Source organism: Fundulus heteroclitus, chromosome 15, assembly GCF_011125445.2.
Source record: "Fundulus heteroclitus isolate FHET01 chromosome 15, MU-UCD_Fhet_4.1, whole genome shotgun sequence".
NCBI lineage: Eukaryota > Metazoa > Chordata > Actinopteri > Cyprinodontiformes > Fundulidae > Fundulus > Fundulus heteroclitus.
Window position 1 is genome coordinate 25,371,257 of NC_046375.1, and position 26,985 is coordinate 25,398,241.

At 39.8% G+C, this 26,985-nt stretch overlaps 2 protein-coding genes across 2 annotated transcripts; one reads left to right on the forward strand and one right to left on the reverse strand.

Moving 5' to 3' along the window:
- Positions 1 to 989: 989 nt before the first annotated feature.
- Positions 990 to 21,077, reverse strand: LOC110367518 (mucin-17). Its single transcript, XM_036147075.1, has 7 exons — positions 20,995 to 21,077; positions 18,825 to 18,899; positions 13,839 to 13,910; positions 12,678 to 12,818; positions 12,175 to 12,228; positions 10,109 to 10,183; positions 990 to 1,105 (listed from the first exon to the last, which is right to left on the reverse strand). The coding sequence occupies exons 2-7, from the start codon at positions 18,847 to 18,849 to the stop codon at positions 1,095 to 1,097; spliced, it is 378 nt and encodes a 125-aa protein (XP_036002968.1). The 5' UTR covers positions 18,850 to 18,899; positions 20,995 to 21,077; the 3' UTR covers positions 990 to 1,094.
- Positions 21,078 to 21,132: 55 nt separating this feature from the next.
- On the forward strand, positions 21,133 to 26,508 carry LOC118566044. Its single transcript, XM_036147076.1, has 5 exons — positions 21,133 to 21,225; positions 21,403 to 21,513; positions 21,665 to 21,745; positions 22,167 to 22,313; positions 23,458 to 26,508. Exon 5 carries the CDS (start codon positions 24,804 to 24,806, stop codon positions 26,229 to 26,231), a length of 1,428 nt encoding a protein of 475 aa, XP_036002969.1. The 5' UTR covers positions 21,133 to 21,225; positions 21,403 to 21,513; positions 21,665 to 21,745; positions 22,167 to 22,313; positions 23,458 to 24,803; the 3' UTR covers positions 26,232 to 26,508.
- Positions 26,509 to 26,985: the final 477 nt, after the last annotated feature.

Below are 26,985 nucleotides of genomic sequence, written 5' to 3' on the forward strand. Positions count from 1 at the left end.
CACATGCTGGAGGGTTTTTCCTCTCTACATCTGTAAATGATGCTCCAATAATGAACCAAATGTTCGCAATTAGAAGAGAAACTGCAATGTTTACAATAGTAACATGGCGCAGGAATGCTGTGGTGTTGGTACTTATTTTTCTCCATATGAGAGCTTCAGTAATTAGACATATAACCAAAGAACCTATGGATATCCCTACACCAATGAATGTTATATCATCAATTTTAGAGTCTTTAAAACTATCAGAGGACATAAGGATAGAGAAGGAAGTGGTGTGGTTGCAGATGCAGCTGATGGATTTATTGTCACGGGAGAGTAATGAACAGCCCTTCTTGCTCCATCCTCCGAGGCCTTCAAAGAGTTTGAAATCCCAATAAACACATTCTGGATCTCTCAAGCTCTCATTTAAAATTTCTGATGTTATTGTTATATTCCTGATGCGGGCTGTCGTCTGAACAAGGGCAACTTTTCCATTGATAACCATGAATGAGGAGTTGGCTTCATCTCTTGCAGGGAGCACATTATCCATGGAAGCAAACATTATGACAGTAATGAATTTACTTCCTCCACCAGCCTCTGGTATGCTTAGTTCCACTGAGGAATTAAGGACATCCAAACTTGTTGTTAAGTTGGTTTTGTTTAACAGAATGAAAGGTGTCTCAATGGTGAAAGATTCATTGACAATAATGGTGGCTATTGTCTCGAAAAGATTCAACAAGGAAGAGCTGGAGCTTTTTATTCTGGTGTTATTATTTGTTTCTGAGCTTCTGTCATTCTGATTCAGGGTATCCCACGATGCCTTTGCTTTATCGGAGGTTAGAAGACCTGCAATTTTCAGGATGTTCTGTAAAAATACATTTTGTTTTAGATCTCAGATCTTAGATGTATGTCTTAAGGAAATATCATATGATGTCTTTTTTTCTCCCACCTCTGATACTTTTTCATTTAATGTCATAGATAACAATGAAGCTCTGTTGGCTATATTGTGGAGAATTTTCACAGTGGCATTGATTGTACTTGGAGATCGAGTTATGCTGTCACTGGTGTTAACAGTCATATCTTTGAGTTGTTCCACGAACTCTGGCAGGGTCCCATTATCCAGTTTCTGTCAAAATAGAACAATGAAAGAATTAGTAACATATTTTCTCTCTGAGCTTCTGAATAGTTCAGTATAGCTTTTTTTCTTTGGTTTAATGTCTTTCTCAGCAGAAACTGAAGGGCTCTAGTTATATGTTTTGTCTAAAATGTCTGTCTAAAGTGAGGGAAGTTGAAGAGAAAGAAAGTGTGTCTTTCTGCTGGCTAAGGATAAGCGTAAATACAGTAAGATTGTTATTCACGCTGGCGGTAATGACACCCGGTCACGCCGATCGGAGGTCACTAAAGTTGGTGTTGCTTCGGTGTGTGAGTTTGCTAAAGCAATGTCGGACTCCGTAATTTTCTCTGGTCCCCTGCCTGATCTGACCAGTGATGACATGTTTAGCCGCATGTCGTCGTTCAACCGCTGGTTGTCTAGGTGGTGTCCTGAAAACGACGTGGGCTACAATGACAACTGGCGAACTTTCTGGGGAAAACCTGGTCTGATCCGGAGAGACGGCATCCATCCTACTTTGGATGGTGCTGCTCTTCTTTCTAGAAATCTGGCCGGATTTATTAGTTCTCCTAAATGCTGACAACCCAGGGTCCAGACCAGGAAGCAGAGCCGTAGTTTAACACACCTCTCTGCAGCTTCTGTACTGTTACCCATCCATTATCCTATTGAGACGGTGTCTTTCCCACGGCCAAAACTTAACAGATCAAAAACTTATCTAAAAGGAACAAATCATAAAAACCTAATAAAAATCAATACGGTTCACTTTGAACCTAAAAATAAAACAATTAAATGTGGTCTATTAAATATAAGGTCTCTCCCTCCAATGACTTTGGAGGGAGAAACAGATTGATTTATTTTGTCTCACAGAAACCTGGCTACAAGAGGACTACGTTAGTATAAATGAGTCAACTCCCTCCAATTATTCAAATTTCCACATTCCCAGATCTGTGGGAAGAGGAGGAGGAGTGGCAACCATCTTTCAGTCTGATTTATTAATTAGTCCCAGGCCAATTAATAACTACAGTTCTTTTGAACATTTAACCCTCAGTTTCCCTCATCCAAACTGCAAAGCAATAAAACCTCTTCTGTTTGTTGTTTTGTATCGTCCATCAGGCCCTTACTCTCAGTTTTTGGATCAGTTGTCAGACTTCTTAACTGATTTGGTGATAAACACTGACAAGGTTATTATAGTGGGTGATTTTAACATTCATGTTGACACAGAATGTGATAACCTTAGTGTAGCCTTTAAAACTATCCTAGATTCAATTGGTTTTGCTCAAAATGTGAATAAACCGATGCACTCTTGGCTCCATACTTTAGACCTTGTGCTGACATATGGCATTGATTGTGAAGAATTAACAGTATTTCCTCACATCCCTGTCCTATCTGATCATTTTTTAATAACATTTGAGTTTAATCTAACTGAGTTCTCCACCCCCAAAAGAGGGTTCCATTATAGTAGATCTTTATCGGACAATGCTGCATCAAACTTTAAAAAGTCTGTCCCCCTCTTAATATCGCCAGTATTGCAGAAATACCCTGCAGATAGCAGCAATGTTGTTTCTTCCAATTCACAAATAGATGTCTTTGTAAACGGTATGACTTCGTCATTGCGTTCTGCATTAGACAATGTAGCTCCCTTGAAAAAGAAGGTGATCATTCACAGGAAGCTTGCTCCTTGGTTTAATTCAAAGCTACGTTTCTTGAAGCACAATGTTAGGAAATTGGAGAGAAAATGGCGCTCTACACACCAAGAGGAATCCTACCTAATCTGGAGGGACAGTCTATTGTTGTATAACAAGACTCTTCGCAGAGTTAGAGCAGCATATTTTTCATCATTAATTGAAGAGAATAAGAATAAGAATAATCCTTCTCTTCAGTACAGTTGCCAAACTTACACAGAGTCATAGCTCTGTTGATCCACCTATTCCCTTAGCTCTTAGCAGTAATGATTTTATTGGATTCTTCATAAATAAAATTGATGCCATTAAAAATAAAATAATTGGCATCCTCCCAAACATGATTACCTCGTCCTCAGTGAGTGAGGCAGCATTGGAGGAATCTTTAGAACCTGTGCAGTGTCTGAACTGTTTAAAAGCAGTAGAGCTTTCTGAGCTATCTAAAATTTTAGCTTCATCTAAACCTTCTACCTGTATGTTAGACCCAATCCCAACCAAGTTCTTTAAGGAGGTATTCCCTCTGATCAGTGGTCCTATTTTAGACATGATTAATCTATCCTTGGTAAATGGATATGTACCACAGGCTTTTAAAGTAGCTGTTATTAAACCTTTACTTAAGAAACCATCTCTTGATCAAGATGAGTTAGTAAATTACAGACCTATATCTAATCTTCTTTTCTTATCTAAAATTCTTGAGAAAGTAGTTGCTAATCAACTATGTGAACATTTACAAAGTAATGACCTACTTTAGGAGTTTCAGTCAGGCTTCAGAGCTTATCATAGCACTGAAACAGCTCTGGTGAAAGTCACTAATGACATTCTCATGGCCTCAGATAATGGACTTGTGTCTATACTTGTCCTGTTAGATCTCAGTGCTGCATTTGATACAGTTGATCACAATATTCTCCTACAAAGACTTGAGCATACTGTAGGGATTAAGGGGAAAGCATTAGGCTGGTTTAAATCTTATCTGTCGGACAGATTCCAGTTTGTTCGTGTTAATAATAAATCTTCCTCAAACTCTAGGGTCACTTGTGGAGTACCAAAGGGTTCAGTCCTTGGACCAATTCTATTTACTATATATATATGCTTCCGATTGGCAAAATTATAAGACAGCATGGGATTAATTTCCACTGTTATGCTGATGACACTCAGCAATATTTATCCATGAATCCTGATGAATCCAATCAGTTACTTCGACTGCAGTCATGTCTTGATGACATCAAAAGCTGGATGACTTTAAATCTCCTGCATTTAAATTCTGACAAGACCGAAGTTGTAATCTTTGGGCCAGAGTCCTCAAAAAATAAAGTTCTTAATCAATCACTTAATCTGGATGGCATTAACTTGGCCTCTGGTAATAAAGTTAAAAATCTTGGTGTTGTTTTCGACCAAGACATGTCATTTAAATCCCATATTAAACAGGTTTCCAGAGTTTCCTTTTTTCACCTCAGGAATAAAATCAACAAGAGGGATCATATTTCTCCAATTTTAGCTTCCCTTCATTTGCTTCCTGTTAAATCAAGAATAGAATTTAAAATTCTCCTTCTAACGTATAAAGCCCTTAATAATCAAGCTCCATCATATATCAGAGCTCTGATTAACCCGTATATTCCTAACAGAGCACTTCGCTCTCAGACTGCAGGTCTGCTGGTGGTTCCTAGAGTCTCTAAAAGTAGAATGGGAGGCAGATCCTTTTGCTATCAGGCTCCTCTCCTGTGGAACCAACTCCCAGTTTTGGTCCATGAGGCAGACACCCTGTCTATTTTTAAGACTAATCTTAAAACTTTCCTTTTTGACAAAGCTTATAGTTAGAGTGGCTCATGTTACCCTGAGCTACCTCTACAGTTGTGCTGTGATAGGCATAGGCTACTGGAGGACATCAGGGTCTAATTTTCTCACTCTACTGATTTCTACTGTTCTTCAGTCTACTGTTCTCCAGTTTTGCATTGTATTACATTGAAGTGACTGTCGTCATTTCAGCTTTTAACTTTTTGCTCTCTCTCTTTTTCTTTATAGTAGGCACACCTGGTCTGACGTTCTGTTAAACTGTGACATCATCCAGAGAAGACGGCTCACCCGCTACTGCCATCTAATGTAGAACCGATTACTGGATCAATGTGTGCTTCTGTGCTTTTTTGTCTGTCTTGTTGTGTCTCTGCTCTGTCTTCTGTAACCCCCAGTCGGTCGAGGCAGATGACCGTTCATACTGAGCCCGGTTCTGCTGGAGGTTTTTCCTTCCCGCTAATGGGTGGTTTTTCTTTCCACTGTCGCTTCATGCTTGCTCAGTATGAGGGATTGCTGCAAAGCCATGGACAATGCAGACAACTCTTCCTGTAGCTCTACGCTTCTTCAGGAGTGAATGCTGCTTGTCGGGACTTTGAAGCAATCAACTAGTTCCCTTATATAGGAAATTTTTGACCAATCTGTATAATCTGACTGATTTTGACTTTGTAAAGTGCCTTGAGATGACATGTTTCATGAATTGGCGCCATATAAATAAAATTGAATTTAACTGAATTGAATTATCTCTTATCTTTGTGATTGGTGGTTGGTAATGATTCAACTTTACCCTAAAAATATTTTTTACAAAACCATACTTTTAGTTAGGCAGGGTACAGGGAATTTAATGTTAATTTTATCAAACCCGATATTTATGTATATACCGGTACATAGTGACATTTTGGGGGGATTCAGTGTCTGACTTAGGAGAACTTAATATCCGATGTTTCCTGAGCATAATATGAGACTTTTGTCTTAAAGTTATTCTGTGAAACCTTCAGCTTGTGGCTGTATGGATGTCTGTATACAATTTTGTGTACAAAAGTAATTAAACAAAACAAAAATCAATCTAATAATAAGATTTAGCAATGGGTCTAAACAGCTTATTGAAATCTACAAAACAGTTATTAAAAAAATCTCAGTTTTATTAAATTAACATGCATCTAACAAAAATTCTGGTCACTAAAATAGAAAATCAAGTAATCAGAAAACCTTGTGATTAATAGCTATATGATTTTATGGGTTAACTGTTAGTCATCTCTACTGCAGAATCAAAAATCCCACTGTCCAGTATCATGAGAAATGGCACCTCACAAGTCATGTTAAACAGAGTGTAAAACAGCTGATGTTCACCATCAACAGTAGGTCTCTAGGCATGCATATTGTTTGAGGAAGCTTCAGAAAATGTCAAAATCCCAATAACAATTAATTCATATTTTTTTTCAACATAAGAAGGAAGTCACACACGCTCCGCTTATTCAAGTTAACTCAAGTTCCAAGGCCTGTTCAGTGGGACTACACTAAAAACTAAAACTATTATGGTATTAATGGTTGACTATACTGTGCAAACACAATAGAAGGAAGAATTGGGAAACTTTAGGAACTGGTTCAGGAACCACTTGTTTGGATCAAAAAAATAGCACAAAAATCCAACTATGGTCTCAGAAGGAGCTAAGTGGTTTCGCTGTCCTCAGAAGCTTGCTTGGCGTAGAACAGAAAATCCAGAGACAGTCCGGGATCATGCACAAATATTCAGCATTTTAAGAATCTGGCACCAGAGCTCTGAAACAGACAGGTTTATATAGAGCAGCAAGCAGGTGAGACAGCGGCAGTAATCTGAGCAGCCACAGGTGCAAGAAATCAGTAGATAATTACTGAAGCAGCACAGGGAGCAAACAGTGACGTCGGCAGGCAGCAACAAACACAAAGAAGCACAGCAGAGGCTGTGAGCGTTACAAAACAGGACTTTTAAACAAAGGCTTTTCCATCCCAAGGACAAAACCCCCAATCACAAAAAGAGTGCTGTGGTCTATGAAGATCAGTGTGGGAAGGAATGTTCAGATCCCCCTATTGGAGAAACCAAATAGCTTCTCCACAGACACGTGGCGCAACAAAGGAGAGTGAGCTCCCCAGGACAAGACTCAATAGTGCAATTTGGTGTCATGACTTAAGTTTTTGTTTGGACTTTCTGGACGGATTTTCCACTCTTTGCTCCACTTCTCTCAGCCATCAGTCACTATCTAATCTGCTCAGTCACCTCCCAGACACTACTCAGCCCCTGACCATTTCCACCTGCTGCCACTAACTACCTCCAAGTCATTCCACCTGTTTCCCTGCATTTATATACTTGCCTCACTCAACACTCCCTGTCAGAATCTCTCATCTTGTCTGGTCTTGTCTCATCTCATGTGCACTGCTGCCAAGATTTCTGCTGATTCCTGTGTGCTTAGCTAGCAGGATGCTGTGCCTCTGCTCATGTGCAGCCCTCACTGATGTACGTCCCTAGTGTCTGCGTGCTGCTCAAGTTTGTCCTTTTCTCTGAGGTCCAGCTGTTTGCTCTGCCCGTTCTAGTGGTTTTTCGGCCTGCATCATTCTGGTTAGCTCATGCCTTCATCATTGGTTCTGATCTGTCCCTGCCTGCAACTCCTGTCCTCGCTCAGCTTACTTCACTACCTGCCTCTACTGGTCCCCTGCCCATTCCAGCCTCCTTGCTCTGTCTGCCAGTATTCAACTTTCCTTCAATAAACCTTATCAACACGTAACCTTGTGTTCGGTTGAATATCGGGTTCCCCAGCTCTATTCATTACATTTTGGACTGAAAAGAGATGGTTATAGAGGGGGGGTAAAGGGACCCATTTACATCCAACAGGAAACCCTCTTTAAACAGAGGAGGAAGCCTCAGATACCAGCTTTCAAAAACCTACAGCTGAGGGTAAAAGTCTGAATAACCTGTGGCCAGGATGTGCTGGGTTGACAGTTGTGTTTTCTGACCATAAACTGGTGCTGGACCTGTATAGGTCTTGAATGAATGGAAGATAAGTCATGATGATCCTCTCTGCAGTTCTAATTGTTCGTGGCAGTGTTGACATGCCAAGATTTGTGGATGAACTGATCCACACAGAGACAGATTAGCCCAAGACAGAAAGAAAGATGGCAGTATAGAAGGTGACCAATAGCTTCTGAGGACCGTTGTTCTTCTTAAGTTTCAGGAAATACAGTCTCTGCTGGGCCTTCTTATGGATGGTGTCAATATATGAGGACTGTCTCAGGTTCCGACAGACCACAGTTCCTAGGAACCAGAGTGTGGGGGGTTTTCCTAAAGTCCACTATAATCTCCAGAGTCTTTAGTGGGTTTAACTCCAAGTTGTCCTGGACACACCAGTGGACCAGCTGATCCACTGGATGTCCATATGTAGGCTCATCGCCGTTCAGGATCAGACCAGTGACAGCGGTGTCCTCTGCAAACTTCAGGAGTTTCACAGATGGGTCTGCAGATGTGCAGTCATTAGTGTACAGAGACACGAGGAGAGGGGAGGGAAGACATGTATGTGACCAAGCCATCTATTCGTGAACCAGGCTTTTAGGGACTAGGAAGTCTTAACGTGCTCCATTGTTAAGTGGTCCTAATCTGCATGTGAAGATAGATTGAATAACGACACACTCATGTAGCTATAACAGAGCGTTCTGTTTATATTCGGTAGTCAGAATTCCCGACCACAGAGTCAGAAATTTCAACTGAAACGGCTCCTAAAGTTGGAAAGTTGCCGCAACACAATATAAAGCCTGCAACTTCTCCTGCACTTGCTTTGAATTAAAAAAGCCCTTTGGTTGAAGAGCAAAATGTCTTGAACCGTGGAACAGAAGTTCAGCTGTTTTTTTAATACTTTTTTTAATACTTTTTTGGAAAAGATCCTTTGGCCAAAGCTATTTAAGAAAATAAAATCAACTGGAATTTTTTTAAGGATTTGTTTAGGATACACAGAATAAAACATTTCAGAGATTTGATTGCAAAAAATATATCCAACAAAAAAATCTGGAGTAATTTTATGATGGATATTCAAGTTTACGACTTGACTTGAAAGCAGCAAGGATTTAAGGGGCGGCCACAAAAAGCTGGGTAGAAGCTTTAGATGGTGGAGAAATATGACTCAACTGGGGAACCTCTGGTTACGCAGATATCCCATCATATGCAACTGGTGAGCCTGACCCATTTTTTGTCTCTGTCAAATCGCTACATTGCTTTAGCATAAAAAATCTATTTAATCTATTTATAATCTATTTTGGTAATATCACATCTCCACAATCTGCTTCTATAGTGGTGATTATAATTAATGAACAATAGCAATGAGTAATTATTTTTTTTAGATTTTTTTTAAAACATTTTATTATATTTACAATATTGGTAAAAAACATCAATCATAAATTAGACTAATGCATGTTTTGTGATTACCCTGGCATCCTTTGATGTTGCTCTTCACTCCCTGGCCAGCTTTAAGGTTATTCACAGAAATATACATTTGCATTTATCCATCAAATACATACTTACACATTAAGTGTGACTATCATTCATATCAATTTCCTTTCAGTTCAAACATCTATCTAGCTATCTAAATATTCTTATTTTATAAGTAGTATTAAAATGTACTCAACATTTAGAGAAATATGTAACAAAATAGAGAGGACGAAAACTGAGTTTAGCACTGTTATTGTGGGTCAAAAACCTGAGAAGGTCTACATTACCTCAGATTTATATAGCATTCCTAACACAGATGCTGGGACACAATCGCCATGTTCATCTTCAGAAGAACTATTTTCCTTACAAGCTTTCAGACCTGTGCTGGTGTTCACCCCTATAAGACATACAGATTATGGACTTTTACATTCAATGTTTACAAAGAAAAGCATGTTCTGTGATTGTTTAAACTTAAACTCCTTGTCTAAATCTCTAGATTTAGGTTACACATCATACTCAATATATATATATATATATATAGCCTCATTGTATTGTCTAAATATGTAACATAATAAAAACATTTTCCCACGTAAATAAATGAATGAGGAAGAACCTTAACATGACGCAAATTTACAAAAAAGTTCAAATTGTTGAAATTGAGAAAAAATGAACTTTGCCGTAGACATGCATCTACCACACTGTTTGCAGTTCTGCTTCGCTCTATTCGCCCAATTAAGGCCGTTCACATCGCTCAAAGCATCTTCTTTACATTGCAGACCATAAATTCCTTCCTCAACGCACTTTTACTTAAGAATAACAGAATTTTTAACTTTTCTTTACAACTTGAGGCAATAGATTGCTGCCTTTCTGCCAAAAGACTCACAATAGATTTTGTTGGAGCAAGAACGTTTAAGAAGGTTGTGAGGTTATTTTCAAAACTTGAAATCTTTGCTTAAATTTTAGGAAGGATTACAGAAACCTAATTTTGTTAATCATTTGGATTTTATAGGGGAACCAGATTTGTTTTGTTGCCTAAAAGATCAAGTTTCAAAGCTAACACATTATTACAGATGAGGAGAAATGGATCAAAAAACTGTAACTTACCGGGTGTAGGACTGCTGGTCATCAATGGTGTCTTTTCATGTGCTGTCACTGTTGTGGTGATGGTAGGACTGTTTACTGTGGAGGAAAGCAGAGTAGCTAGTTTTGATATAATAAATAGGCTGTATTTATCACTAAGTGTAGAGTGTGTAGATACTGTATGTTTCTCTATCTGGTTCAACTCACAAAATGTAATATATACATATTTTAATGCAAACCCCTCTATAACTGGCAACTACAAGATATTTTGAAAAATTTACTTCAAAGAATAAAACCCAGTTAAAATCTTTATCAATAGTAGGTTTTTATTTTTAACTTGTGTGAAAAAGTAAAAATTCCCAAGTCCAATATCATCTGACAATGATGAATTCCATTTATTACTGACCCATCTCATTTTAATGTGTACAAGTCCATATTTGCGAATACTAAACTTAGGGACCCGGACTCATCTCCTTAAATCTATATCTGTTTGAATCAAGAGAAAGTGTTCAATATACCTGGGACCCATCTAAATGTATACATTGTGACTTTTTGGGGAGATCCTTCCGCACTTATCATTTTAAAGTTTTAAATGTGGTTTACTATGTGGCAACATGTCCACATATTATATATATATATATATATATATATATATATATATATATATATATATATATATATATATATATATATATATATAGCCTCATTGTATTGTCTAAATATGTAACATAATAAAAACATTTCCCACGTAAATAAACGGATGAGGAAGACCCTTAACATGACGCAAATTTACAAAAAAGTTCAGATGGTTGAAATCGAGAAAATATGAACTTTGCCATTGACATGCGTCTACCACACTGTTTGCAGTTCTGCTTCGCTCTATTCGCCCAATTAAGGCCGTTAACATCGCTCAAAGCATCTTCTTTACATTGCAGACCATTAATTCCTTCCCGAATGCACTTTTACTTAAGGAAAACAGAATTTTGAACTTTTCTTCACAACTTGAAGCAATAGATTGCTGCCTTTGTGCCAAAAGACTCACAATAGATTTTGTTGGAGCAAGAACGTTTAAGACCTCACAACCCTGAGAATGTTGTGAGGTTATTTCAATCTGAAAAACTCACACAGAAAAAAGAGACAATTAGAAGAATTTATTGATACAATATTTTAAGTCTTTGGCGCTCAGACCTCGGCAGGAACATTAATGCTGAATTATACTTCAATATGCATAAGCAGACGTATGAGAATAGGGATGTTCCCCTCCAGGCCTGAAAGTGGTGGTGGAGTGGAGATAGATAAAGTTGATTTAGACCATAGAGGCTGGTTTGCGAGATGATCTACTTGAACTGAATCGGTGGGATCCAGTAGACTGCGTAAGCTGATACCAATGCTTCACTTGGGAACCCGAAAGATAGATGTCCAACTTGAATAAACACAGGTTTGCATGAACTGTCCATGATGAGCAAGCATGAAGCGACTTTGGAGAGGAAAAACTCCCCTTTGGGAAGAAACCTCTGGCAGAACCAGGCTCAACATGGCGGTCTTCTGCCAGACGATTGAGATGTTACAGGGAATTCCGTAAGAGTCCGGGAGGAATTACACTCTGATAGGGACGAGGTTGAAGGAGTACCGTGGAAAAGCCAGATGGAGCTTGGCTACAATGGTGGAGAAGGGGATGGAGGTGGGTTGAATCAAGTCATCAGAATCCAAATCAGATATTGCGCAGCGACTGCTTGCTTGCTGGGTAGAAGGCTGAGACGTGGATTTAAAGTTCTTTTAAGATGAACCCAGGACGCTGATTAGCTTCGTGGAGGAGCAGTTCAAAGCTGATTGGCTTGCGTCGGAGGCGAATGAGTCTCTGATTTGATGGAGGTAGGCAATGAGTTTCTTCAATGAGTTTCCGCTTTAAGCTACATTTTCAAAACTTGAAACCTTTACTTAAATTTTACAAGGATTACAGAAATCTAATTTTGTTAATCATTTAGATTTTATAAGGGAACCAGATTCGTTTTGCTGCCTAAAAAAATCAAGTTTCAAAGCTAACACATTATCACAGATGAGGAGAAATGGATGAAAAAATGTTAACTAACCGGTGGTAGGACTGCTGGTCATCATAGGTGTTGTGGTGATAGTAGTACTGTTTACTGTGGAGGAAAGCAGAGTAATTAGTTTTGATACAACAAATCAGCTGTATTTATCACTAAGTAAAGTGTAGAATGTGTAGATATGTTTGTTGTCTATCTAGTTCAACTCACAAAATGTAATATATCAATTTTGTGAGTTGACACACATGTCTACCACACTGCTTGCAGTTTTGCTTCGCTCTATTCACCCTATTAAGGCCGTTTGCTTCTCTCAAAGTGCAGTCTTTGCATTGTGGACCGTTAATTCCTTCCTGAACGTACTTTTACATGAGGATGATATGTAAATTACTTAGTCCATTCGCCTTATTCATTTTACTTTTTTTTGGCCCTGTTCCCCATTTCCAGGCCAGCATTTTAGATATTTCCCAGAAATATTTGAGATACAGTCTGATGAGTTAACAAGTAAAACACAGAAATTGCGATAGAGACAACCTGTTCACAAAATATACCTGCAACCAGTCCACATGTGTAGATTGTGATGTTGTGTAAAAATCCGCTGCCATTAATTATTTGGAAGTTTGGAGTTGCGTTTCCCCTCGTGACATTGTTGCTTTTCTTTGTGGCGTTGCTTTCCAACATGTGGTCATAACCTAGAGTATTCCCATAAATATAAAAGAGACAGAGTTATGAGCTGACAAGAATATATAGAGAATGGTCCTTTCAAATACAGAAAAGTGCATCAAGAATAAGGTAAGGAATTTGTTTAAGGCCTTGACTTTGCTATTTGTATAATTTGTTTTCTGACCTAAATGGTCATAATTATAATCATCCTAATCTTACCAGCAGTAAGATTAGCGACAATGATACTCGCAGGACATTAGGGAATTTCCAAAGAACTAAGGTTTCTGCCTGGATCCTATCAAATAATGAGTAAAATTGTTACATAAAATCCTTAGTATGTTGTTATCTTCATCAGATTGTTTGAATCGTCAGATACCATGTATACTAGAGAAGAATGTTGTCACTGTTCTGTCTGCATCCATGAACAGAGCATAAACTGCTACTTTCTTTATGTCCTACGTCACTCATCCTGCAGTCTCTGATCCTTCTGTTCATGTCAGTTTAAATCCCACATTCAGGGGTTAGGAATCATCAGTCTATCACAAGGTATTATTCACACATGTAGATCATGGGACTAAATGGTTATGATAGGGAAATGTAACAGTCAGAGTTATCAGAGCTGCTCTGTTTTTTTCACAATATGAAACATTTCCTTACATGTTTCTGGGTAGTGTGAGGTCAGTGCTGCTGCGATGAAGGAAACCTATTATTTATTACACTAATAACCTTAGGGAAGGCATCTACTCGCACTGTTTCTGCCTCTTCCTCTTCAGTCTGAATAATTTTGAACTTTTCTCCACAACTTGAAGCAATAGATTGCTGACTTTGTGCCAAAAGTCTCACAATAGATTTTGTTGGAGCAAGAACGTTTAAAAGCTCACAACCCTGAGAAGGTTGTGAGGTAATTTTCAAAACTTGAAACCTACTTTTGTTAATCATTTAGAGTTTATAAGGGAACCAGATTTGTTTTGTTGCCTAAAAAAATCAAGTTTCAAAGCTAACACCTTATTACAGATGTTAAGAATTAGACAAAAAAAATGTTAACTAACCGGGGGTAGGACTGCTGGTCATCATTGGTGTTTTTTCATGTGCTGTCACTGTTGTGATGGTAGTACTGTTTACTGTGGAGGAAAGCAGAGTAGCTATTTTTGATAGAACAAATCAGTTGTATTTATCACTAAGTAAAGTGTAGAATGTGTAGATATGTTTGTTGTCTATCTAGTTCAACTCACAAAATGTAATATATAAATTTTGTGAGTTGACACACGTGTCTACCACACTGTTTGCAGTTCTGCTTCGCTCTATTCACCCAATTAAGGCCGTTTGCTTCTCTCAAAGCGCAGTCTTTGCATTGCGGACCGTTAATTCCTTCCTGATCTCAGACCCGGCGGCATGGGCGGGCATTGGGGGCTGTGCCCGCCCTGTGAGCCAGCCGTGCCCGCCCTGGACTGGACTGTCTTTTTTTTCTTTTTTTTTCATACCTGGGAGTGGCCATCATCCTATTAGTACTAACTTTGATGTGTCAATCATACAATTTAACCAAATCAAAGACTGAAGACAACAAGTTAGCCAATTACAGCTGGAGTGGGGCGGGACAATGAGTCATAGCCTTCAGTAGCCACGGCGGCGTTCGGCTGTGGTCACCGTCGGTGTCGGTAGAGCGGGATGGAAATTTGGTCTGATTACCAAACAATTACAAGAAGAGACAACGAAACAAACATGAGCGAGCTGGAAACAGCGCTATTAATTTCTGTTTGAAATGTCAGCACTGAAGTCTAAACTGGAGTAAACATTCACGCTTGGAGGGTTAGCTAGGACAGCTAGGAGCACAAGGAGCAGAACCAAGCAGAAGGGAACTCTGCTTTGTTCTGCTCCTTGTTCTCACAGCTGCTGTAATTACAGAACCTCTTCTAGTATGAATTGTTACTTCAGTCAGTGTTCAGCCGGAGACCATTGCTCATGTTAATCAGCGTGTAGCTTATGCTGGACTTTGAGTCAAGACACAGCACTACAGGTTACCCTATCTCACTGATAGCTTCCTGTAACCGAAACCCAACATAAAACCTGCCCAACTTAAAAGAAAAAAACAAGCCCAAATCTCAAACTTTCTCACGTTAAAAGACAACCAAATAACACACAAGATCTCTTTAACAATCATGATATATCAACCGGAAAAAAATAAATATAATTAGCTTCCCAACATGAGTTGTAAATCTACCTTATATAAACTTAATTTCTCTCAGTAAATCTCAATCAAACATTTCTCTTACACGCAGTCATGAAATATTTTTAAGTTGATAAGTAGAACTCAATCCCTCTTGGGCGTTTGCACTGACCAAACACCTGATTAACCATTATTCTTTTCTTGTTTTATTAGAACAATCAATATTATTAGGCGCCTGCCTTGCATGTGCAATGAGGAAGCAGTGCTGTGCAATGCACAGCACTGCCTCCCATGCAAATGCATGGAGGCACCTATTACTATGCACCTCTAAACAGACTCTTTATTATTATCAAGTGAGAATGCTATACAGCATTCTCACTTATTGTTTTCCTGTTTTTCTTTACTTTTTATTATTATTCCGTACGTTTTTTGACGCCTAACTCGTTCCGCATTTTTCAACCGATTTCAACCATTCTGGTATCAAAACGTTCAGCTCCTTCAGGACATTACTGCTATGACTTTTGGTAATTATAACTTTTATAATATTTAAAATATTCAACTTTTTGTGAGTTTTTGCTCTCATTGAAAATGAATGGAGAATCCTTCAAGTTCTTCAAATTTTTCAGCTTTTTGACAGCTTAATGCTCCAGCCTACTTTCAGCTAGAAATGCCATTTAACTTTTAAAATGTAGTGATATATTTTAGCTATTATGGTATATTTCAGCTTTTTCATATCTTTTACCATTTTCATATAGTACCTCCTTAAAATAATTTTGGCTTTTCAAGAAATTCAGCAAATAACATGCGTTGCTATGGTCGTCAAGTGGCAGTTGGTAGAGTGCGCACTCTAGAAATTCAACAAATTCTTCTTCTCCGAACAACTTCTTCTCACTCGCTCAATTTTCAACCTATCCACATAAATTATACATCAAAACGTAGGAATTTTTGTCTGGATTCTGGAAATGTAACCCTCATTGGTGTGGGATCTATAGATTTTTCGCAAATCACCCCAGAGCACCACGAAACCTAAAAGCTCTACATTGATTTTCTATGGAGGTGTGGTGAAAAATCACACCTGACATTCCCAAGCGACACATGTTTTTACATCGTTGCTACTCCTAAACCGTTTTATGTACAGGCATGAGACTTTCGCACATTCATGTCCAGACCCTTCTTGCGCTCACAAAAAAGGAATTGTGTCGATAAATGTTACGGTTTTGCCGAAGGAACAATTTGTTCGGGAGTAGCGTTTTGGAAAAATGCTGAAACAGGATCAAACTTCCATCCCCGCAAATGAGGCACTTTTCTACATCGTCGCTACTCCTAAACCGTTTTTAGGAATTATTTTGACATCTCTTATACCTTTTAAGCTAGAGCGATTTGTTCGGGAACCTTTTTAGAGGATTTTTGAAATTTGCTAAAAATCCCCTTTATATCATAATTTTTTATGCCTTTATTAAACTTTTTCCAGCAACATCCGATAGCTTGTCTTCTTCCCCTATCCGTTACGAAGTAAACGCAGGAAAAATTACGTCTCTACCATTTACGGATCAGGAGATCTGGAGCGTTGTTTGAGGCAAAGTTCTCCATTATAACCCAATAGGCAGACTCTAACTGTAAGTGTCTGCACTTCTGTAGACTTATTTGAAATGTTTTTGAGTAAGCTATCCTGGTAGCAGGGTATCAAGTTAGCGCCTGCTACCATGATAGCCTATATGCTATCATGGTAGCAGGCGCTTCATTATTAACATGTCGGCCACCAAAATACTCTTACCTGTTCACTACTTGATGTCGCTGGAATTAGGTCAGGATGTTCTTCGGTTGGGCCCTTTCCTCCAACAAAATGCTTGCTACATATGTAGGTCGACCGCACCGGTGTACCCAGCGCACACATTTCTCCTTGGCAGTCTTGAAGAAAACATCCTTCATATGCGGCCGATCAGCGTACCTCGAGTCGCTGTTGCACGTTCCATAGCAACAATGTTTAAAAACCATGGTTTTAGATTTGGAAAAAGCAGTCGTTTACCGAGTAAAACCAAGGGTAACGCACGTCTCTTTTAAAGCGACACAGCGGCGGACTATGCAAGCTTGCCCTACTGCGTACCACGTGATGTGACGTCATCGTGACGTTACGTTTCTAAAAACGCTCGCGGTACGCCATTGGCCAATACAGCACCACCCACCTGTGGGAAATGGTGCTACATGTCATTTTGGTCAAATGTTAAGTTCTGGGCCCAGATGTGGTGAGGCTGAGTTGCTAAAGGAGGCCAATCTGACCCATGAACTTTGGTCACGTTTGGTGACATTAAGTATTGGCACCCCTATTTGAGGCACTTCCCAGTACAAGATTTGGACCAAACTGACAGAGTACAATCACCCGGTGATACTGAACACAACCTTGTTAGCGGCTAACGGTTAGCATGTTGCTAACCGGAAGTAGCTCTAGGAAGGTCTCACCAACTTTTGCTTCACAGAGTCTGTTCGTACTTTAGAGAGAAAGCTCCACAAGAAATTTGGGCTACGTCGCATAAAGCATCTCCCAGCTATGAGGTGTCAAACTATGAGGGACCAAACCCTTTATGACCCAGGAAATGCATGCCCATTTATGGCTACAGTATAGCTCAGATGGAAAGTGCAGGCTTTGCAAGAAAGAGGTCGTGGGATCGAAAACTGGCGTTGGAGACTAAGAGTTTTGTATTATAATACCCACAGTGTGTATATTAAAATATGTGTGCTGATCCCATGAAGTATTTTTTTTTAACCACCCGCCATTTTGAGTTACTATGGCAACGTTATAAACAACGTATTTTCTCCCTATTTGAGGCTCATCCCAGTACAGGATTTGGACCAAACTGACAGAGTACAATCACCCGGTGATACTGAACACAACCATGCTAGCGGCTAACGGTTAGCATGTTGCTAACCAGAAGTAGCTCTAGGAAGCTTGTACAAACTTCTGCTTGACAGATTTGGTGAATTTTAGAATTTTCTCCCTTTTTAGGCACTTCTCAGTACAGGTTTTTAACCAAGCTAACAGAGTAACATCACCCGGTGGTACTAAACACAATCATGCTAGCTGCTAACGGTTAGCATTTTGCTAACCGGAAGTAGCTTTAGGAAGGTCCTATCAACTTCTGCTTAGCCAGGGTTCTTCTGCCTTTACAGACAGAGAGGGCCACAGCTGTCAGTGAGTCTCCATGACAACGCTACTAGCAAGAGGCTCTTAGGAGGTCCATTGACTTAACATGGCACCTTTCAACAGCCGCTGCGAGGGCTGTGAAGACCGTAGGAACCTGAAATTTGCAGTGTTACTTCCTGTTAGTATTTTTGATGGTATGGTATGCACCAAGAGGCAGGCGCCTTGCTAAATTTCTTCAGAAATTTTTATAGTTCATTATAACTATTATTCATTGATGATGTCAGATCGACAGATTCGACCAGTTGAGTTGAAGGAGATGGCATTATATCAAAATGTTTTGGTTTCCTGTCCGAATTGCTATTTGTTTGTACGTTACAGTAGTCACAGAGCCACTGTTCAGCCTGAGGCATATATATATATATATATATATATATATATATATATATATATATATATATATATATATATATATATAGGTAGGACTGTTTACTGTGGATGTAAGCAGAGTAGCTAGGTTTTGATATAATAAATAGGCTGTATTTATCACAAAGTAAAATGTAGAGCGTGTAGATATGTTTGCTGTCTATCTAGTTCAACTTTGTGTATCATGAAGGGAACACGATTCAGATTTTATAAGGGAACAAGATTTTTTTGTTGCCAATTAAAATCAAAGTTTCAAAGCTAACACCTTATTACAGATGAGGAGAAATTATCAAAAAACTGTTAACTAACCGGTGGTAGGACTGCTGGTCATCATTGGTGTTGTTTCATGTGCTGTCACTGTTGTGGTGATGGTAGGACTGTTTACTGTGGAGGAAAGCAGGGTAATTAGTTTCTATAGAACAAATCAGCTGTATTTATCACAAAGTAAAGTGCAGAGTATGTAAGAGACCATAGGATATACCTTATGACAAATTTTAATCGACGGGTGATTAATGACCCTTATCAAACCTTATCAAACCCCGCCCCTTTTAATTGACCTTTAGTTGACCCCCCTCCCCCACTTCCGGACCCTCATCCACCGGAACTCCCCCCCCCCCCACGTGACCCCACGCTTTAATCAATATTATTATATTAATTATTCTTTATTGTATTATTTTCATTTATATTATTAATATTATTCTCCTTTTTTATTATTAACATTCTTAATATTATTATCACTACTATCATTGATATTATTGTAATTATGTACAGCTATTTTGAATTATTTAATTCCGTTATGCATACCCAATCTTTTTATTAGTATTATTATGATTATTTAAAGTTATTTTGAATTATTTAATTCCGGTATGCACAACTGATTTGACCATCAGACTCTGAATACTTAAAGTTTCAAAATAAAGATGAAAAAAATCTATGTAAACAATAAAACACTTTAGACACATAAACGTGTTGCCCATCCGGAATCTGTAAATAAAAATACCATTTTACACGCACACTCTGCTCGCTCAGCCAGAATCCTGCAATGGAACACTTGTCCTCTCTAAGTAATAACTGGTTAAGCTCAGTTACTGACTGCTCATCAGTGCAGCTTGCGTCTCTCCTCGCTTATATGTACACTGAGCAGAAGTCTTGAAGAGACAGAACAAAATCCGTCCATACACAGTTAAAAAAAGAAAAAGCACAATACTCCCTTATTCGAAACGCCCAGCGCGGGAGAAAAACTGAAATGGAATCCTTCACTCGCCCCCTCTGACCGATAATTGATTAACCTCATACTTACCGGGGTTGATAAATGCTGCAAAAAACTAAATCTGTCCATACACAGCCGGCCACTGTCTCACTGTCAGGTTCATAAATTGACTCGGTTAAAAACAATGCCTCATGTCTGGAAGTGTCCCCGTGCATGAGAAAGACTGTATCTGTCTCCATACACCGCACCGGTCACTTTCTCACAGCAAGGTTCAGGAGTTGACCCGGTCAGGAACGAGTTAAAACAATACACGTGTGTGTGAAAGCCCCTCGGGTGGGAGAAAGACACAAAGACTGCTCGTCCGCGCAGATCCCTGAAATGTCATCCCCTCTAAGCAGCAGTTGTTTAAACTCATATACTGTCATTATATGTTGCTAATAATAAGTCTATACCCTCTCCCGCTCACTTTCTCGTTGTCAGGTTCATAAATTCACTCGGTCAGCAACCGGTTAAAAACAATATCCCATGTATTGCGACAGGAAACACAAGAGACAAGATCTGGCATTGTCTGAATCCCTCAACACAAAAACGGTCTCTGTCTCTCATTATTAAGCTTACTATTCATAAAGAGCTGATACCTTGTCATAAAAAATCGACAGGATGCTGTATTTCACGACTTTACTCATCCTAAAAAAAAACTATCTCACGGACAACCACAATGCCTGTATTATCAATAATGTATATATAAGGCCCTCTTCCCCCTAACTGAATGCATTAACGGTGACTCCCCGAAACATGTCACAAGCGTCTTCTGCTTCGGTCCTCACTAACGCTCACATCCACGCCGCGGGTCAGAACGCAGGCCCTAAACTACAACATGGGATACGCTTCTTTGGTAAGTTATCTTTTTTAATCAATATATCCTAACCCTCTGTCAGAGTTCTGTTTAGGAGACATGTTGAATACACGGTCGGGGGAATTCTCTCTATAGGAATCCCCCTTACGCTTTTCGGCTGTATTACAATATATGTTTAATTATTTTTCAGACCTCACAGGTGTGGAGCAGGAAAATTTAGTTTTAACACCATCGATCTACGGTAGGATTTACCTTCATTTTTATATATCCGTTTTAAAAATACTAATACGTTGTTTTAACCATTTTCTTTTTATTCTTTTAGGGTATTTTGATGAGACGAGCGGTAATCCATACATGCAATACGGAGCCCATAAACCTTAAAAGGAAAAACCTCGGTCAGAGAACAAACTTACACTCAAAAACCGTCCGTCCAAAAGCAAAACCCGCCAGGACTTCACCTCTCAAAATACGCCTACCCCTAAACAAGAAACCACCGCCGGATCGCCAACCTCTCTTCCTCCACTCGCCAGTAGCGAGCATTCAACCTCGCCAGCTGTTTGCAGCAAAACCTCCCACCTTGCAAAACAACCGGGTCCAAACGGTTGTACCACAAGGAACGATTTCATCAGCAAACCCAACACTTTGTAAGTTTACTATTCTTTATAACTCTGAAACTATATAACGATTTTATGTTTCTCAACTAGCCCCGTTTCATGTTTTCATTGTAACAGATTGTCTCTCTCTCTCTCTCTCTCTCTCTCTCTCTCTGTCTCTGTCTCTCTCTATCTCTATCTCTGTCTCTCTCTCTCTCTCTGTTACAGGCTCTCTCTCTCTCTCTCTGCTTACAGAAGCAGGCCCGCTCGCTGCAGGAGGAGACAGAGAGGAGATACAGGAACCGTCTCAAGCAGAACAGTCAGGAACCTCTTCACAGGGTTAGTAATACAGCTTTGTCACAGTCTTAAATTATGCAATCAAATACAGGTTCCGTTTAAAAGCTCCGTCTCTCTCTCTCTCTCTCTCTCTCTCTCTCTTTCTCTCTCTCTCTCTCTCTCTCTGGCTCTCTCTCTCTCCCTCTGCTTACAGAAGCAGGCCCCCTCGCTGCTGGAGGAGACAAGGGGGAGGTAGAGCCCACAGACCCACCTCAGTCAGGAACCTCTTCACAGGGTTAGTAATACAGTTTTTTTTTCTTTATGAAATAATATAATAAATAATTTATTATTTCTTTATTTACAGTCTTAAAGTTTAAACCAGTTTTCTGCACGGTTCAAAAATATCTAAGGCCTCCTTCCCTCTGTGTGTGTGTGTGTGTATGTGTGTGTGCGTGTTCTACCGTCTTAGTGGAGACCATCACAGGTTTTTAACCTTTCCAGTCAGGATATTTTACAAAGTATGGATATGTTAACCATTCCTTGTGTGTGTGTGTGTGTGTGTGTGTGTGTGTGTGTGTGTGTGTGTATGTGTTCGAATCACACCTCTGCTCCTCCTCGGCCTCTTTTCACTTTTCATCCGTATGCCGGTTTTTACTCATTTATTTAATTATATTTACTTATTTATATATATTATTTATATATGTTATTTCTTGCAGCCCCTGATACCATCCGGAGAAGACGGTCCTTAAGAAGAAAGAGTAAAACGTCCAGTCTCATCATACTAAGTTCTACCCTCGAGAGAATCCAGAGAATAATTCCAAAACTCGTCACAAAAGTGGTTACGCTTCGAAGGCTTGCAGCGGGTAAAGAATTTCTTTGGCATACAATAAATAATAAAGTCAATAAATTCCCGTGTCCTTCTTTGTTAAATCTCTGTATTTACAATTAGTTTATTATATCATAATGAATCATTGTTTTTTCACCTCTTTACACATATGAAATTACCTTTTTCTACTATTACACTGCCATATAATAAAATGAATAAATCCCCTGCGTCCTTCTTTTCGTTATTATATCATAATGAATCAATGTATTTCACCTATTTCTATTTATGAAAGCACCCTTTTCTACAATTAGGCAGTCGTATAATAAATTCCCATTCATATTATATTAAATATCTGTATTTACAATAATTTCATGATGTAATAGAACATTATATTTTACACCTCTTTCCACATATGAAACTACCTTTTTCTACAATTAGTGTAATATTCTGTCTTGGTTCCTGTTTATGACTCGGTTAAGTTAGTTTCCTTGCCTTATGTTTACTTTGTGTTTTTAAGTTCTGAAGTCTGGTTTAGCCTGTTTATTTTATATTCTGTTCTGGTTCACATTTATTTGTTGGTTTAGTATTTTCCTGCCTCTTGGTTTATTTGCGTTCTAGATTATTGAGTTCTGTTTAGGCTGTTAATTATTTTCATTATCGGTTTTCTGTATTAGTTCTGATTTTAGTACTGCGATTTGTTAATATTATTATTGTCCTTGGGTTTTGGTTTATTCTCCAGTTCTGTAATTGCTTCCACCTTTGGTTAATTAGTCTTTCACTCCGCTCACCTGTTAGTCTGTTTATTTAAGCCTCACCTCCTCCTCAGCTAGTCGTCGGTTCGTCTCTCATTCTTTCATGCACTCCGTCCCGTATCTGGTAAGAGCTCCCAGCACCTTGTTTCTGTTTGATTGACCCTGTTCTGTCTGTTTTTGCCCAGTTCTGTTCACCTGCTCCCGTACAAGTTGTTGCCTGGATGTTTTGCCTTGCCTTCTGTTGGACTCTGTTTAGTAGCCTGTCTGTTCCCCACTCCTCATCATCCCTCAAATAAATCAGTAATCAACATAGCAGAGTTTTGGTTCTATTCCGGGTTCACCTTCAAACCAGATCATTGCAATTAGCTTGTAATATAATAAATGAATGTTTTATTCTTTCCTGATTATAGTTGTTCCGTTCTATTACAGAGTCTGCATCGATTATTCAACAAATTCCATACTGCGGCCGCAGAGGAACCTACTACCGCCGGAGAGCTGCCTAGCTTCTGAGAACCTGCATCTTTCTCCTCCACGAAATCGCCAAGATCTCAACGCTACAGTAGAGTTAACCTTTTAAATTGTGACCTCTGTAAACATGGGTAGTCAGCAAATGAGAAATGCATTGTATGAAATTGTTGAAGCTGTGAATGAACTCCGTAATCTCCCTGTACACCCTGCAACCGAATTTCCCAATCTAACCCCAAATTCCCCCGTCAGAACTCAGGGTCCAGATTTGGATCTTGAACGTTTTCTATCTGTAGAACGATTCTTTCTCTCAACCATACTCGCTTGAAAATAATTCCTTAGAATTTCAAAAGCAAGTTACAAACGCTTTACACAAAATCACACAAATGGTTAATGACCTTCAAAATCTTCCTGTTCAGCATGTGCCTGGTTCTTTCAATGTAGCTCCACATTCACCATCCAGGTTAGAACAAGCGATCCATCAATTAAACGTTTCTCTCTCTCAAACATTTAGCCCTAATTCTAAAAAGGCTCAGTATGAGCAACATGGGGGTAGTCTTGTAGAAAACGGTGAACATAATCCCTCAGGTTCTATGAATCCTGCTTCGCAAAATCCCTCATCCAACCAGCCTCATCAGCCAAGCCTCATTGCACCCGACCTCCCCACACTCAATCGAGCAAATCAACCGTGCACTAGTCATGGAGAGCGAGCTGTAAACAGCTCTGAACATACCCAAAAAAGAGAGCGTGAATGTTTCAATGTTACAGAAATAAGACGTCCTTTCAACGTCATTGCCTCGCGAGCCGGCGACGCTCCCAACCCCGCCGAATTTTACACACAAGTGTATCATATTCTCACCGAGCTGGCACAGTCATCAGCTCGTTTGGCCTCTCGTAGCGATATTATTCAGCTAGAATTCAGCGGAGAAGGATTTTCTCATCACGCGGTAGTTCAAGTAAATGATGAACCTGGTTCAATTCTGCCTGCATTTCTGGAATTTTTAGATGACTTAACGCAGTCAAACGCGGAATTGCCGGATCCAAACAACTTAGTACGAGGCATCGACATCTAGCATGCACCGAATAAAGGTGAAAAGAAAATCGGCCCTATATACGTTGATGGATACGCGGAGGTTCGAGGGGTGAAAATCGCGTTTGAGTTCAACGGGTGTTTTTTTCACGGGTGTCCCACATGCTTTCCACCCGACCAGACCTGTCCTCTCAGGGGCGTTTGCTTTGAAATTTTCCACTCTGCTACCCTGGAGAAAGCCGGGTTATTGCAATCGCTTTACGGCGTAAAGTTAGAGGTTATGTGGGAGCACAATTGGATCCTAATGAAGGAGTCGCACCCGGGTCTCAAAAGGTTTCTACAATGTTTTAATGCACCGGAGCCTCTTTTCCCGCGTGATGCCTTATACGGCGACCGTACTTGTCCTCTCAGACTCCTGTACACGGCGGAGGAGGAGGAATCGGTGCATTATGTAGATTTCACCTCGTTGTACCCGTACGTGAATGCAAACTGTCCCTATCCTCTTGGCCACCCCAAAATCATTTGCAAAGATTTTGACGATCCGCGTAACTATTTCGGGTTCATCAGGGCAACTGTGTCTCCACCCCGCAGTCTGTTTTTTCCCGTTTTGCCGTACAAGACATCTACCGGTAAACTCGTCTTTACTCTCTGCCGTGCTTGCGCCGAAATGAACTACCAGGCAGGCCCATGCAGCCACTCTGACCGAGAGAGAGCATTGACGGGGGTATGGGTAACCCTCAAATTCAACAAAGCTCTGGAACTCGGTTACACCGTGGCTGAAATCACCGAGGTTTGGCATTTTGAGAACCAGAGCAGTTCAATCTTTAAACCATATATCCACACTTTTCTCAAGGGTAAGCAGGAAGCTTCAGGTTTTCCCGCTGAAGCTACGGATAAGGAGAGCAGGTTAAAATACGTGGCAGACTACAAACTGAACCAAGGCATCCAGCTGGATGTGGAGAAAATTGAGGTGAATCCTGCTAAAAGGCAAGTGGCTAAACTCTGTTTGAACAGTTTTTGGAGGAAATTTGCACAGAGAAATGACCTGGCTCAAACTACCATTGTGAGAGAATCCGATGAGTTTTTTAACTTCCTGTTTTCAGGTAAATACGCTGTGTGCTACTTTCACTTTCTGAACGATGACATGTGTATGATTCAATGGAAATACAACAAGCGATGCATCTCTCCGCCCAATAAGGTGAATAATGTGTTTATCGCGGCGTTCACTACGGCACACGCGCATTTGAAACTATTCACCTGTCTCGAACCACTTCAGGAGCGCGTTTTGTACATTGACACAGACAGCCTGATCTACGTGGTTAAACCGGGTCAGACCTCCCTCAAGCTGGGGAACTATTTGGGGGATTTAATGGATGAGCTGGGAGGTGATACCATACGGGTATTTGTTTCAACAGGCCCCAAAAGCTACGCGTACCAGACAAAAAAACAGAAAAAAGTTGTGATGCGATGTAAAGGCATCACTCAAACTCAGGAATGCAGCGAGAGGGTGAATTTTGACAGCGTGAAAGAGCTGGTAGAAGGTTATCTGCAAGGGTCTACAGGGGGCGTGTTAGAAGCTCTGCAGCATACCATCAGGAGGGATAAAAGAAACTTCCAGCTTCAAACTGCATTTCAGAAAATGTTCCGTGTGGTGTATGACAAGAGAAGGCTTTTTCCTGACGGAACAACTCTCCCTTTTGGTTACTAAAAAGGTTAACCGGGAACAATGTCGCTCTCCGGTGAAACACAGGAGATTGAATTTGACCCTAGATTCAAAACCCCTCTTTCATGTCTGATAGTGGGTCCGAGTGGTTGTGGAAAATCTTTTTTTGTTAAAAGTGTTTTGCAAAATTGTAACCATGTTATGGATGTTGTACCTGTAAATATAGTCTGGATTTACACCTGTTTCCAAAGTATGTATTCTGAATTGCAGAGAATGAATAAAAAGATTAAATTCATCGAAGGACTACCTGATTCTTTTGATGATGAAAATCTGTTTGCTCCTGATCAAAATCATTTGGTTATATTGGACAATGTAATTTCCCAGGCTTCGGACCATCCAGAAGTGGTCAAGATTTTCACCCAATACTGGCATCATAAAAATATGAGCGTGATGATGTTGACTCAGAATGTTTTTCATCAAGGCAAGTACAGCCACACCATCAGTTTAAACACTAATTATTTGGTGTTGCTTAAGAACCCCATAGATAAACTGCAGCTGAATATATTAGCCCGTCAGATGTTCCCGTCAGAGAAAACGTTCTTTATGGAGAGTTTTCAAGACGCCACCAGAGAACCTCATGGGTATTTAATCGTCGATCTGACTCCGACTTGCCCAGATCGTTTCAGACTGAGAACGGGAATGCTCCCTGGTCAGTGGCCGGCTGTGTATGTACCCAAGTAAATTAATTTACCATGTCGACACGCATTAAAAATGAACGCACCTCTTTTCAGAGCTCTGT